General features: G+C 47.5%; 1 protein-coding gene across 1 annotated transcript in view; it reads right to left on the reverse strand.

Moving 5' to 3' along the window:
- Positions 1–14,201, reverse strand: part of EPB41L5 (erythrocyte membrane protein band 4.1 like 5) — a 157,685-nt gene that overhangs the window by 24,837 nt on the left and 118,647 nt on the right. The window contains exon 19 of the mRNA XM_067025897.1: positions 559–687. Coding sequence (XP_066881998.1) covers positions 559–687 — 129 coding nt within the window. The remainder of the gene's footprint in view (positions 1–558; positions 688–14,201) is intronic.

The following is a 14,201-nucleotide window of genomic DNA, read 5'->3' on the forward strand; positions in this document are numbered from 1 at the left end:
CAGCTGGGCCCGTGAGCCGTGGCTTCTGAGCCTGTGCGTCCGGAGCCTGCGCTCCGCAACGGGAGAGGCCACGGTGGTGAGAGGCCCGCGTACCGCAAAAAAAAAAAAAAAAAAAAAAGTGACAAAGATGATTAGGGACTCACCTCTACAGGAATTTGACTTTTTTTTTTTAACTTCTTATACTGTAGAGCAGCATCTTTACTCTTTTTATCCTGTGACTCCCCACTCTTAATCTTGCCTGAGTAGAATTTGGAGTTGGGAAGGCATTTGCCATCTTTTTTTTTCTTCTTCTTTTTTTCCTTTTTTTGGCCGCACAGCGCGGCATGCAGGATCTTAGTTCCCCGAACAGGGATGGAACCTGCACCCTCTGCGGTGGAAGTGTAGAGTCCTAACCACTGGACCGCCAGGGAAGTTCTGGCATTGCCATCTTGAGTGTGCTTCCTGGTACTTCTCTTTCTCTAATCACCAGCCAAGTCACTCATGTCTACCGTTCATGTACTTTCTTTGTTCTACAGGGTCTCCTTCCACTTCACCAGGACCCTAGTAAAGGCAGCTTACCTTCTGCACTGCTTCTACTTGAGCCTTCAAAATGTTACTCTTCAAGTCAGGAGGAACTCTCCTGGCATTCAGTGCTGGGCTGTCAATGGCATTATTCAGACATTTCTCAGTTAACTTCACCACTTCCTCCTAGATATTAAAAATATACTGTAAGCAACTCTGAGAGCATATAACTAAATGGAAACAGAAAAGGACTGATGAAATTTCATATTCAGACAATCAGGGAATCACGTGTCTCAGGCAGTCATATCCTACTCCAGGAAGAGTTGACTCTTACATGGGGTTTCAAACTAAGGCATAGTAATCACAAACAAGAACTATGACTTGGCATGGACCCCTGGAAATCATCTAGCCCGACTTCCTGTCTTTAAGTAACTGAATATCTAACGATACTACCCTGGACAAATGCCTGAAATAAACCACAGAATGTGTGCCTTTTGCTGTAATTAATTTCAATTGGATTTTAGGTCAGGCCCTACACAGGCTAATCCTGTGGTTCTGGAACTGTCACCAGGTAGATGACTGTGTTTGAGATTATGTTACATGGCCAGAAAGAGGTCACTATCAGGTAAAGACTTAACGAAAATGATAAAATAAAGCCCAAGTCCACTCAATGAAGATCATAATTGAAACAATTAAATTAACTATTATGAAAAAAAATGGGAGAAAGCAAATTAATAAATTTAAATTATCTGCACTACAACTGATATTTTACCTGACTTGAATGACAATCAGTAATAACAACAACTACCATTATCATTACTATGGTTACCATTTAACACTGGGCTAAATAACAAACTCACTCTAAATACTTTCTTCGTCTCAGATAGAGCTTTTGTTCTATAAAACAGGCTAGCTGCCATGTGTGGGATTACATACTGCACCGCTCTTTCAGGTTTGAAAATATTTAACTAATGTGCTTATTCTAATCTGGTTTTTCTAAGTGTGGTCTCCACACACCTGCCTCTGGGTGGGATCCCAAAATGGGAACATTTAACAAGCTTCCCTGTGTGAGTCTCATACCTATAAACGTTTGAGAATCACTACTTTGCACTAGACTGTAACTTCCTAGTCTTTAGAATGGTTCCCAGCAAGTGAAAGAAGACCTGATATCCTTTTTCAATCATGCCTAGTTCATACCAGACGATCCAGCAATCCCATCTCTGGCATACATCCAAAGGAAACAAAATCACTATCCCAGATAGATCTGCACCCCGATGTGCACTGCAGCCAAGACGTGAAAACAACCGAAGGGCCCATCAACAGATGAAGAGGATGTAAAATACACACACATACACACACGTACACATAAATACACACACAAGGAAATACTGCTCAGCCTTTAAAAAGAAGGAAATCCCGCCATTTTCAACAACACAGATGAAGCTGGAGGCCTCGTGCCAAGCGAACCAAGCCAGATAGAGAACAACAAATACTGCACGGCACTACTCAGATGTGGGACCTGAAAAGAAATTCCAAACCAGAAGCAGAGAGAGAATGGTTGCCAGGGACTAGGGGGTGGGATACAGCAGAGGGAGGTTGGTACAAGTTACCAGGTGAATAAATCCCGAGGCCCCAATGTACAGCACGGTGACTACAGTTAATTATACTGTTTTTTACACTTGAAATTTGCTGAGAGAGTAGATCTCAAGTGCTCTCACCGGAAAAGCAAAGCAAAACAAAATGAAAAGGTAACTTACGTGAGGTGACAGATACGTCAACTACTTGGGCTGCAGGAATCACTTCACAATGTACACTGACACCAAATCATCAAGGTGTACACGTTAAAGATATTTAAATTTTCTTTGTCAATTATACTTCAGTAAAGCTGGAAAAATATCATGGCTAGTTCAAATGCTTTGACATTTTCTTTTCAGAGACAATTACACTGCAGACTTGAGATTATTTGCTAATCATTTATATTTGCACGTCACAGGATTCTCAGAGCAACCTGCCTCTGATATAGGCAAGTGTTTATTTTCCTGCCTATATTATATTAAAAACAAAAACAAGAATTCAACACACGTATCACAGGTAAAAATACCCGTCACTGTTACCATCTTTCTGGAAGGCAATTTTGCAAAAGTACCAAAGGCTTTAAAATTATTCCTGAAATTTGACCTAACACTGTGCCGTACCACGCGGCTTGCGGGATCTTAGTTCCCAGACCAAGAACTGAACCCGGCCCAGGCAGTGAAAGTGCAGAGTCCTAACCACCGGACCATCAGGGAAGTCCCAAACCTAACACTTCTACTTCCCAGTAAAATAATCAAAGATGATGGCAGACACTTACTTATAAGACTAGCAGAGCACTGATTATGACGGTGAAAATTAGCAACAATCTAAATGACTAATAGGAGACGGGGTAAATGCAGCGATGATATATGCGCGCCGTTCAACTATTATTGGTAATGTTACTGAAATAAAGAGAGTTATGATGAATTCGTTATAAAAAGCAGTGTTACTGCATTTTTATTTAAAAAAATATACATATATCACATTTCAAGGTTTGGTTTAAAATGTTAACCATAGTTACCTCTTAGTACTGGGATAATGGAGGTTGGATAATGTCCTGCTTTTAAAAATCTGTATATTGTGTTACTATGCTACTGATACGTCTGCCTTGGATGGCCAAAATGTGCAAACAGAGGACCTAAAGAACTAAAAAGACACCCTGATTCCTAAACACCCCGAATTAGACCTGTTCAAACATGACTGGACGCTCAAACTCTCCTGTCGAGCCGTCCCTGCTGCCATCAGAGTCAGCTTAGCGAGGAGCGTAAGTCAGGTTAAAGTCATCCAAAGTCTGCTTCAGTTTGTTACCAAGCAAGGGGTCGTGTGCTCGCGGCCCAGAAAGCGAAACTCCGACAGCGAGTGTTTGCAGCAAAGCAGGCTGCCAAGCAAGGTGAACAGGCAGAGCGTGTGCAACGAGACCCGAACTCCCCGACCGCTTTCAAGCAAGGGTCTTTAAAGACATTGTTAGGGGAGAGGGTCCAGGATGCGCGCTCAACCTGTGGACCTTCTTCTGAGCGGCTGGTGGTAAGAGGGTGACGACGGCTCGGGAACCGCAAGCTTCTGGTTCCAACCAGTCTCGGGTCGGCACCATCCCGCAGCGCGGCGGGGGGCGGGGGGGGGCTCCGCTTCTGCAGAGCAGCTCAGAGATACGCAGCAGACCGTTACCCCCATCCCTTCAGGAGGAGCTAGGAGCCCCGTGACTCCACTGTCCCAACCATTAACTGCCTGAGCCGGCTCTCTGGAACTCAGGGAAGGCCCAGGAGGCTACAGCCTGTTTCCTACAAACAAGAAGCGGGGGACACGGAGAGGCTTTTTGTTCCTGGGAGGGCCCCACGGGGTCCTGCTTGGTTTCAGTCCCCCCTTTTCTTTGATCCTCCTCAATCCTGAGGGGAACAGGGGCAGGACAAGAAAGGGAATGAAGTGTTTGGATAGAGAGATTAATCTTGAAACAATCCCGGCTAGAAGAGAAGTCTTATTTCTGAGAGCTCCTTCTTTAAATGGCTCAGAAAAACTGAAACTGTTTAATTGAAAAAAAATTATATAAGCCTTTTAACTAAAGTGAAGTTCTTTTTAGCTCTAACCTTGGAGAGACGCAAAGAGTTATTTTAAGGTTGGTATGGTTCACTCTCTGAGAATTTAATAAAATTTGGACCCGCTTTCCGGAAAAACGTATAAGTGAATCAAAGACAAGAACATGTATTCAATTTCACAGGGTTTAAGGCACTCCTCCTAATTATTCATGGGTAGATCCATGATTTGCAAGAATCTTGCTTTAGAAGAATACATACAATTTGCCTTGTATTTTACCTAAATATACACAAAAGTTTTAACCACTTCATAAAGTTTCTTCCCCTTAAACTGTTGAATGTATCTAAACAAAGCCAGAAGAGTCACTTGTAGGGCCTTAACTATACTTACACCCCTCCTTCCCTATCGATACTTTTGAGCTTTGAGCTTTTTTTCGGCTGGCAATAAGATACTGGAATGTCCCCCCTGGGCAGAAACCCTTCCGAGCAAACAAGTATGGCGGGTGATAAGAATGATTAAGCCAGAGTTTAAAGGTCGCCCTAGCCAACCATAACTCATGTGACTCAACCCCCCCACCACAAAAACACGAAAATGTAAAGTAGGCATCCGACAGCTAACCAATCAAGGAACTAGAGCCAAGACCCCACTCCGGTAAATGTAAAGTAGGCATCCGAGAGCCAACCAATCAAGGAACTAGAGCCAAGTCCCCACTCCGGTCCGGAACAAACAAACCAATGAGAAAAAAAACCCTTGATATATCCACACTTTGCATAATGAAAAATGAAAGCTATAAAATGTATGTGATTCCGCTTGTGGGGGATTCCTCTTCGGCCTCCTGCGTGAGGACCAAGGAACCCCGGTGCACCGGCTCCTAATAAACCTCTTGCGTGTTGCAGCGACTCTCGACTCTTGGCGGTTCTTGGGCGAGCTGGGATCCCTCGGAGACCGTTCAGGTCTAACAGATTGGGGGCTCGTCCGGGATCCCCACTCGCCCCGGGTCGCAGGAACCTCGAGAGTTGGAGGTATCAGGTAGGCCTAATTGTCTGTCTGTTCGTCTTCTGTCCTCTGTAAGCCGCCATCAGAAAGAAGCCGTGCGAACCGGCTCACTGTGAAATCTGTATTGGACTCCTGGCTAGGCAGACGTGCCAATAGCTGGTGTCCACGGACCCTGGGGGACGCCCTGGTGGTCCATCTGGAAGGAGAGACAAATTTTGTCTCCCCTTCACCGGTCCTGGCAGGATATACAAACTGCCATCTGAATCTGAGTTGGTTGCAGTTTTAAAACGAGCTCGCGGCGGCAATATTAAGGTGTGTCTTCTGAAATTTTATTGTTCTCCTGTGCTCTATCTTTCTCCTGACGGACGATAATGGGACAAACTATGACGACGCCTCTCTCTCTCACTCTAAGTCACTGGACCGAAGTTAAGGCTAGGGCCCACAACCTTTCGGTAGAAGTAAGGAAAGGGAGATGGCAAACGCTGTGTACCTCTGAGTGGCCTACATTTCAGACAGGGTGGCCACCTGAGGGATCCTTTATGTTAGATCAGATCAGGCTAGTCAAGTCTAGGGTCTTTAACACAGGACCCCACGGACACCCAGACCAGATACCATATAGCCTGGTCTGGGAAGATCTAGTTCTCTCCCCCCCGCCTCCGTGGGTCCGGCCCTTTGTTCCCTCAACAGGCATGTCTGCATGCGCACCAGCACGGTCGGAAGTACTGGCCCTGAAAAAAGCCCCGGACGCCGAGAAGTCATCTGCAGCCCCGGACCCACGGAAGGCGATATATCCAGACTTGCAGTCAGATCTGCTTCTCCTCGATCCCCCACCACCACCTTACCCTCCAGCCCTAGACCCCATACCGCCTCCCGATTCCCCAGCTCCACAACCCTCCGCACCAATAGGGCCACCTGTTGTGGCAGAGGGGGGGATCCCTCGGCGGGCACCAGAAGCCGGAGGGCTATTTCCCCGGATTCTACCGCTCTACCCCTTAGAGAATATGGCCCCTCCGATAACTACGGGAATAGGCCCCTCCAATACTGGCCCTTTTCCTCTGCAGATCTTTATAACTGGAAGATGCATAACCCTACTTTCTCTGAAAATCCACAGGCTCTCACTGCTTTAATAGAGTCTCTTGTCTTCTCCCACCAACCCACCTGGGACGATTGTCAACAGCTCCTCCAGACTCTCCTCACAACTGAGGAAAGGCAACGGGTTCTCTTGGAGGCTAGAAAGAATGTGTTAGGCGCCAATGGGCAACCTACCCAGTTGCCTAACGAGATTGATGCCGGTTTTCCACTCGTCAGGCCGAATTGGGACTTCAATACCCCAGAAGGTAAGGAGCACCTGAAGATGTATCGCCAGGCTCTGGTGGCGGGTCTCCATGGAGCGGCCAGGCGCCCCACGAATTTGGCCAAGGTAAGAGAGGTAACTCAGGGGCCCCAGGAGTCGCCAACCGTGTTCCTAGAACGCTTAATGAAGGCTTTTAGACGGTTCACTCCTTATGATCCAACTTCTGAGGAACATAAGGCCACCATAGCAATGGCCTTTATTGACCAGGCGGCCCCTGACATTAGAAAGAAGTTACAAAGGCTGGATGGCCTACAAGGTTTCTCACTTCAGGACTTAGTAAAAGAGGCAGATAAAGTATATAATAAGAGGGAAACAGAAGAGGAAAGGGAAGAAAGGAAGCAGAAGGAGCAAGAGGCCCGTGAATTAAGGCGGGACAAGCGGCAAGAGAGGAATTTGAGTAAGATACTGGCCACTATAGTCAGAGGAGGAAATATTAGAGACAGGAATAGACAGGAAGGGCGGACAGGAAGGCGACCATTAGACAAGGATCAATGTGCTTACTGTAAAGAAAAAGGTCACTGGGTAAGAGAATGCCCTAAAAAGAAGAATGGGGGAAAACCAACCAGAGACAAAATTTTATCCCTGGAAGAAGAAGATTAGGGAAGTCAGGGCTCGGACCCTCTCCCCGAGCCCAGGGTAACTCTTAAAGTGGAGGGGGAACCCGTCCAGTTCTTGGTAGACACCGGCGCTCAGCACTCAGTCCTCCTCCACCCAAAAGGCCCCCTCTCAACTAAAAGGTCATGGGTCCAGGGGGCTACAGGAAATAAGCAGTACTCATGGACCACACGAAGGACAGTAGACCTTGGGATGGGACAAGTAACCCACTCATTCTTGGTCATACCTGAGTGCCCATACCCTCTGCTAGGCAGGGACTTACTCTCTAAGGTGGGGGCCCAAATCCACTTTCAACCAGAAGGGCCCACTATAACTGACAACCAAGGGAGATTACTCCAAATTTTGACTATGAAGCTGGAAGATGAACATAGGTTATATGAAGTGCCCTCGCCTCCACAAGTTGATATGCAAGATTGGGTGACCAGGTTTCCACAGGCTTGGGCAGAAACTGCCGGTATGGGAATGGCAAAATATCGCCCCCCCGTGGTGGTAGAACTCAAAGCAACCGCCACCCCGGTGACAGTCCGCCAGTACCCTATGAGCAAAGAAGCTCGGGATGGCATTCGTCCTCACATACAAAGGTTGCTGGAATTAGGGATCCTGGTAAGGTGCCAATCTGCATGGAATACCCCTCTTTTACCAGTTAAAAAGCCAGGAACTAATGATTACCGGCCGGTACAAGACCTACGTGAGGTGAATAAGCAAGTAGTGGACCTCCACCCCACGGTGCCCAACCCCTACAATCTCTTAAGTACTCTTCCACCTCAGCACACTTGGTACACTGTTTTGGATCTTAAAGATGCTTTCTTCTGCCTGAGACTCTCCTCTCTCAGCCAGCCTTACTTTGCATTCGAATGGAAGGATCCAGCGTCGGGGATGTCAGGCCAGCTGACCTGGACTCGCCTACCCCAAGGATTCAAGAACTCCCCCACCATTTTCGACGAGGCCCTACACCAGGATTTGGCATCCTATAGAGAGTCCAACCCACAGGTAACTCTCCTTCAATATGTTGATGATCTTCTTTTAGCGGCAGAGACCCAAGAAGACTGCATCAGGGGGACTAAAAGGCTATTAACGGAACTTGAGACACTGGGATATCGGGCTTCAGCAAAGAAAGCACAAATATGTCAACGACAGGTCAGTTACCTGGGGTACTTGCTAAAAGAAGGACAGAGATGGCTCTCGGAAAGCAGGAAAAACACCGTTGCCCACATACCGGCCCCCAAGAGTCCTAAACAGGTTAGGGCATTTTTGGGGACGGCCGGATTCTGTAGGCTATGGATTCCGGGGTTTGCTGAATTAGCAGCCCCTTTGTATCCCCTGACCAAGAACGGCATCCCTTTCGCTTGGGGTGATAAAGAACAACGGGCTTTTGACCAAATTAAACGAGCCCTACTATCAGCCCCGGCTTTGGGGCTACCAGATGTAACTAAGCCTTTCCATCTGTATGTGGCCGAGAATAAAGGTATCGCAAAGGGAGTACTAACTCAGAAACTGGGCCCCTGGAATCGCCCGGTTGCGTACCTATCAAAGAAATTGGATCCTGTGGCAACAGGATGGCCCGCCTGCTTAAAAATAATCGCCGCCGTGGCCGCTTTGGTCAAAGATGCTGACAAATTGACTTTGGGACGGAACTTAACGATAACAGCCCCCCATGCATTAGAAAGTGTGATTCGTCAGCCACCCGACAGGTGGCTAACAAATGCCAGAATGACTCATTACCAAACCCTGCTGTTAAATTCAGACCGTATTAAGTTTACATCAGCCACAGGACTTAACCCGGCCACCTTGCTGCCTGACCCCGACCTAGAAGGCACCACCATCATCCATGATTGTCAGGAAGTATTGGCTGCAGCACACGGTAGCAGGCCAGACTTGATGGATCAGCCTCTCCCCGATGCCAACTTTACCTGGTTTACCGATGGAAGCAGTTTCCTAGAAGAAGGTAAGCATCGGGCGGGAGCAGCTGTGGTAGATGGGAAAGAGGTCATCTGGGCAGCCGCATTACCGCAAGGGACATCGGCCCAACGGGCTGGACTAATTGCCATGACCAGGGCATTGGAACTAGCAGAAAACAAAAAGGTAAACATCTATACGGACAGTAGGTACGCATTTGCTACCGCCCACGTCCACGGAGCCATCTACCAACAAAGAGGGTTGCTCACCTCGGCGGGCAAAGAAATTAAAAACAAAGAGGAAATAGTGGCCCTGCTAGCTGCCCTCATGCTCCCCACTAAAGTCAGCATCATTCATTGCCCCGGGCACCAGAAGGACAATACCCCGGTGACACGGGGCAACAACATGGCAGATAGAGTGGCACGAGAAGTGGCGCTAGGGGAAATCATACTAGAACTATCGGACAAGAGTCCTGGGGAACCAAATGACAAGGGAATAACCCCCCCAGCCATAACCAAAGAAACATTGTCTCTTCAACAAGCAAAACCCATGCTACAACAGATTCATAGATGGACACACTTGGGAACCAAAAAAATGGTATCCCTACTACACAAGGCAGGTTATGATACCCCTGGACTAACCAAATTAGCTGAACAGATTGCCCGGGAGTGCATTCCATGCCAACAGGTAAACTCCCATAAAGGAAAACTTGAGAGCGGGAAAAGGCTCAGAGGAGACCGCCCAGGAGCCTATTGGGAGGTCGACTTCACTGAAATACGCCCTGGAAAGTATGGTAACAGGTATCTCCTAGATACCTTCTCAGGATGGATAAAAGCTTTCCCAACGAAAAAGGAGACAGCTACTGTGGTGACCAAGAAGATCTTAGAAGAAATTTTCCCCCGGTTCGGGGCACCAAAGGTAATAGGATCCGATAATGGTCCCGCCTTCGTCGCCCAGGTAAGTCAGGGTGTGGCCAAATACCTGGGGACTGATTGGAAATTACATTGTGCCTATAGACCCCAGAGTTCAGGACAGGTAGAAAGAATGAATAGAACTCTAAAAGAGACCCTAACTAAATTGTCCATAGAGACTGGCGGTACAGATTGGACGGTGCTCCTTCCCTTAGCCCTGTTTCGGGCTAGAAATACCCCCTCCCGCTATCATCTCACTCCATTTGAAATTCTATACGGGGCCCCACCTCCCCTTCTCACGCTCGGGGAAGGAATAAGTCCTGACTGCCAGAATAACACTGACTTATATGCTAGGCTATTGGGACTCCAGTTGGTCCAAAAGGAGGTGTGGTCCCAGCCGGCAGAGGCTTACCGACGGGGAACACCAGCAGAGGCTCATCCCTTCCAAGTCGGAGATTCCGTGTACGTCCGTCGACACTGAACCCAGACACTAGAGCCTCGGTGGAAAGGACCATACATCGTCCTGCTCACCACCCCCACGGCTATAAAGGTAGACGGCATCGCTGGTTGGATTCACGCCTCACAGGTAAAAGCTGCGCCAGCGTCTGCATCATCATCAGAATGGTGGGCCCAAAAGACCAGCAACCCGCTCAAGCTCAAGCTCCTGTGCTCACCAGACTCATAACTCTGACTTTGTTACCCCTATTGGCTGTGAGTAACTTTAGTCCTCACCTGCCCCAGCGTTTAACCTGGCAGGTAATTTCCCAAACTGGAGATGTAATATGGTCTGTTAGCCATACCGCTGCCCCTTGGACCTGGTGGCCAGACCTCTTCCCCGATGTTTGTAAGTTGGCCCTGGGAGCCCCCCCTAACTGGGATGTAGGGGGATATCACGATCAACAAACTGCCCCGAATCAGCAGCCGGGGACAGCGCCCGGGGACTGGGGATTAGTCCCTGGGGGGGGGAGGTTGTTCGACCAAGAATCGGAGAAGCATGCTCAGGGCCCTCTCCTTTTATGTATGCCCTGGATTCCATCGTCACCGGTCTTTGAATTATCAGTGCGGGGGAAGAGAACATTTCTATTGCAAGAGCTGGGGATGTGAAACCACTGGGGACACCTACTGGAAGCCCACCTCTAGCTGGGATTTTATCAAGGTAATGGCCAACTACACTCATCAGAAAACTAGGAGCCAAGGAAATCCCCATCACGACAATGTGCCCGAATGTTCAACGTGGTGCCATCCCCTTAAAATTTCTTTTAGTGAACCTGGGAAGAAAAACAAAAATTGGATAGATGGCCATTCATGGGGTATAAGGTTTTACAAAGCAGAATATGATGATGGGCTCCTAATGACCATCAAATTAAAGATCGAGACCCCTACTCCCGTCCCTATGGGCCCCAATCCTGAGATTGGGCACCCTCTGCTACCCTTGGCCCCACCCACAATACTACCAGGGATAAGAAACCAGACTTCTGGACTAAGAGAAATAACAATCAAACCCAGAGCCCCCCGAGACCGAATGCTCTCATTGGTCCAGGCGGCTTTTGGGGTCCTAAATGCCACAAATCCAGAGGCTACCAAATCATGCTGGCTTTGCTATGCTGCTCCTCCCCCTTATTATGATGCTATAGGATATAGTTCTAATTTTAGTAATGTCAACTCTTCAGATCAATGTCGATGGAAACAAGAAGGAAATAGTAAATTGACCTTGTCTTCAGTATCAGGAAACGGTACATGTGTAGGAACACCCCCCCCCCCCCCCATCGACATCTCTGTACCAATTCAAGCCTCCCACAGGGCTCAGGATATCTCCTCCCTCCTCAGGATGGATGGTGGGCATGTAACACGGGATTGACCCCTTGCATTTCTCTAGAGGTCCTCAATGCTTCGGCCGACTTTTGTGTGTTAGTCCAGCTGGTCCCCAGACTCATCTATCATTCAGATTCATCTTTTCTAGACGAATATGAAGGCAAAAGGAGACTTAAGAGAGAGCCCGTAACCCTCACCCTGGCTGTACTCCTAGGACTAGGAATGGCAGCCGGGGTAGGAACAGGTGCAACAGCCCTCATCCAACAACCTCACTACTATGCTAACTTAAGACAGGCTGTAGATGTCGATCTCCGGGCGTTAGAAAGTTCCATAACTCAGTTAAAAGACTCACTCACCTCGTTCTCAGAGGTAGTAATGCAGAACAGGAGGGGACTAGACCTGCTGTTCCTTAAGGAAGGTGGACTATGTGCCGCACTAAAAGAAGAGTGCTGTTTTTATATTGATCATTCTGGGGCTATCACTGAAACTATGGACAGGCTTAGGGAGCGCCTGGACAAAAGGCAACAAGAAAGAGAAAATCAAAAAGGATGGTTCCAATCATGGTTTGACAAATCACCCTGGCTTACTACTTTAATTTCCACCTTGTTAGGACCCCTCATTATTTTGTTGCTGCTCTTAACTTTTGGACCATGCATTTTAAATCGCTTGATAGCCTTTATCAGGCAATGTGTCAGCACAGTACAAGTGTTAATGCTAAGACAACAATATCAAAGCTTGCAGAGAGAAGCTGAAATTCCATGATTGAAATTAATTGCAAAAAGAAAAGGGGGGAATGTAGGGCCTTAACTATACTTACACCCCTACTTCCCTATCGATACTTTTGAGCTTTGAGCTTTTTTTCGGCTGGCAATAAGATACTGGAATGTCCCCCCTGGGCAGAAACCCTTCCGAGCAAACAAGTATGGCAGTATGGCGGGTGATAAGAATGATTAAGCCAGAGTTTAAAGGTCGCCCTAGCCAACCATAACTCATGTGACTCAACCCCCCCACCACAAAAACACGAAAATGTAAAGTAGGCATCCGACAGCTAACCAATCAAGGAACTAGAGCCAAGACCCCACTCTGGTAAATGTAAAGTAGGCATCCGAGAGCCAACCAATCAAGGAACTAGAGCCAAGTCCCCACTCCGGTCCGGAACAAACAAACCAATGAGAAAAAAAACCCTTGATATATCCACACTTTGCATAATGAAAAATGAAAGCTATAAAATGTATGTGATTCCGCTTGGGGGGGGGGGTTCCTCTTCGGCCTCCTGCGTGAGGACCAAGGAACCCCGGTGCACCGGCTCCTAATAAACCTCTTGCGTGTTGCAGCGACTCTCGACTCTTGGCGGTTCTTGGGCGAGCTGGGATCCCTCGGAGACCGTTCAGGTCTAACACACTGAGATCATGATAAAAGAGATGTGAACTTTTAGAGCTAGCTTACCATATAAACTAAAAAATGCTGATACCAACAGCTTAACAGCCTGATTTCCAGACTTAAAAATTATTCTTTAAAAAACCGGCACCTGGGGGCTTTTCTGGTGGCGCAGTGGTTGAGAGTCCGCCTGCCGATGCAGGGGACACGGGTTCGCGCCCCGGTCCGGGAGGATCCCACATGCCGCGGAGCGGCTGGGCCCGTGAGCCATGGCCGCTGAGCCTGCGCGTCCAGAGCCTGTGCTCCACAGCGGGAGAGGCCACAGCAGTGAGAGTCCCGCATAACGCAAAAAAACCAAAAAAACCAAAAAAAACCCTGGCACCTGGGACTTCCCTGGAGGTCCAGTGGTAAAGACTGCACTTCCACTGCAGGGGGCATGGGTTCGATCCCTTGGTTGAGGAACTAAGATCCCACATGCTGCACAGTGCAGCCAAAAAATAAAAATTAAAAATTTTTTAAATTAAAAAAATAAAAAAACTGTACCAACAATATTAGTATAATATTAGTAACAATTCTTTAAGCTGAAAATGTCAAGAGGTAGCAGAATACGTCATCCCCAAATACGCCACTTTGGGGCATATTATTTTGAGCTGGAGGCAACTGAGCAGAGGCAGATAGAAGAAATGCCCTGTCCTTTTACCCTATTTGCCTAAAAGCAGGACAGAAATTTACAAAGGAGTCCCCCCTTCCCTCTCTACAGGAAAGGACAAATGTTAATCCCTGCAACAACTCAAACCCTTATCATGAAAAGCAAGGACTTAAAGCCGCATAACAAGCCTTACTTGTTATGGCTGTTTACCCCACCTTTCCTTGTACTCTCCACCAACTACACCTTTCTTTTTTCTGACTTCAGCTGAAGATGGTATTTAGTTGCAATTCTAAGCCACCTCTGAGAGTTACTCTTTCTTTCCTGGTATTTCCCATCTATACCTGAGATACACATATCAATAAACTTGTTTTTCTCTTGTTAATCTGTCTTTTGAAACAGAGGTCTCAGCTAAGAACTGAGAATGGTAGAGGGGGAAATTATTTTTCTCCCCTACAGCAATTACTGTCAAATAGGAAATATTCGCCTTTGC

This window comes from Kogia breviceps, chromosome 2 (genome assembly GCF_026419965.1).
Source record: "Kogia breviceps isolate mKogBre1 chromosome 2, mKogBre1 haplotype 1, whole genome shotgun sequence".
Taxonomy (NCBI): Eukaryota; Metazoa; Chordata; class Mammalia; order Artiodactyla; family Physeteridae; genus Kogia; species Kogia breviceps.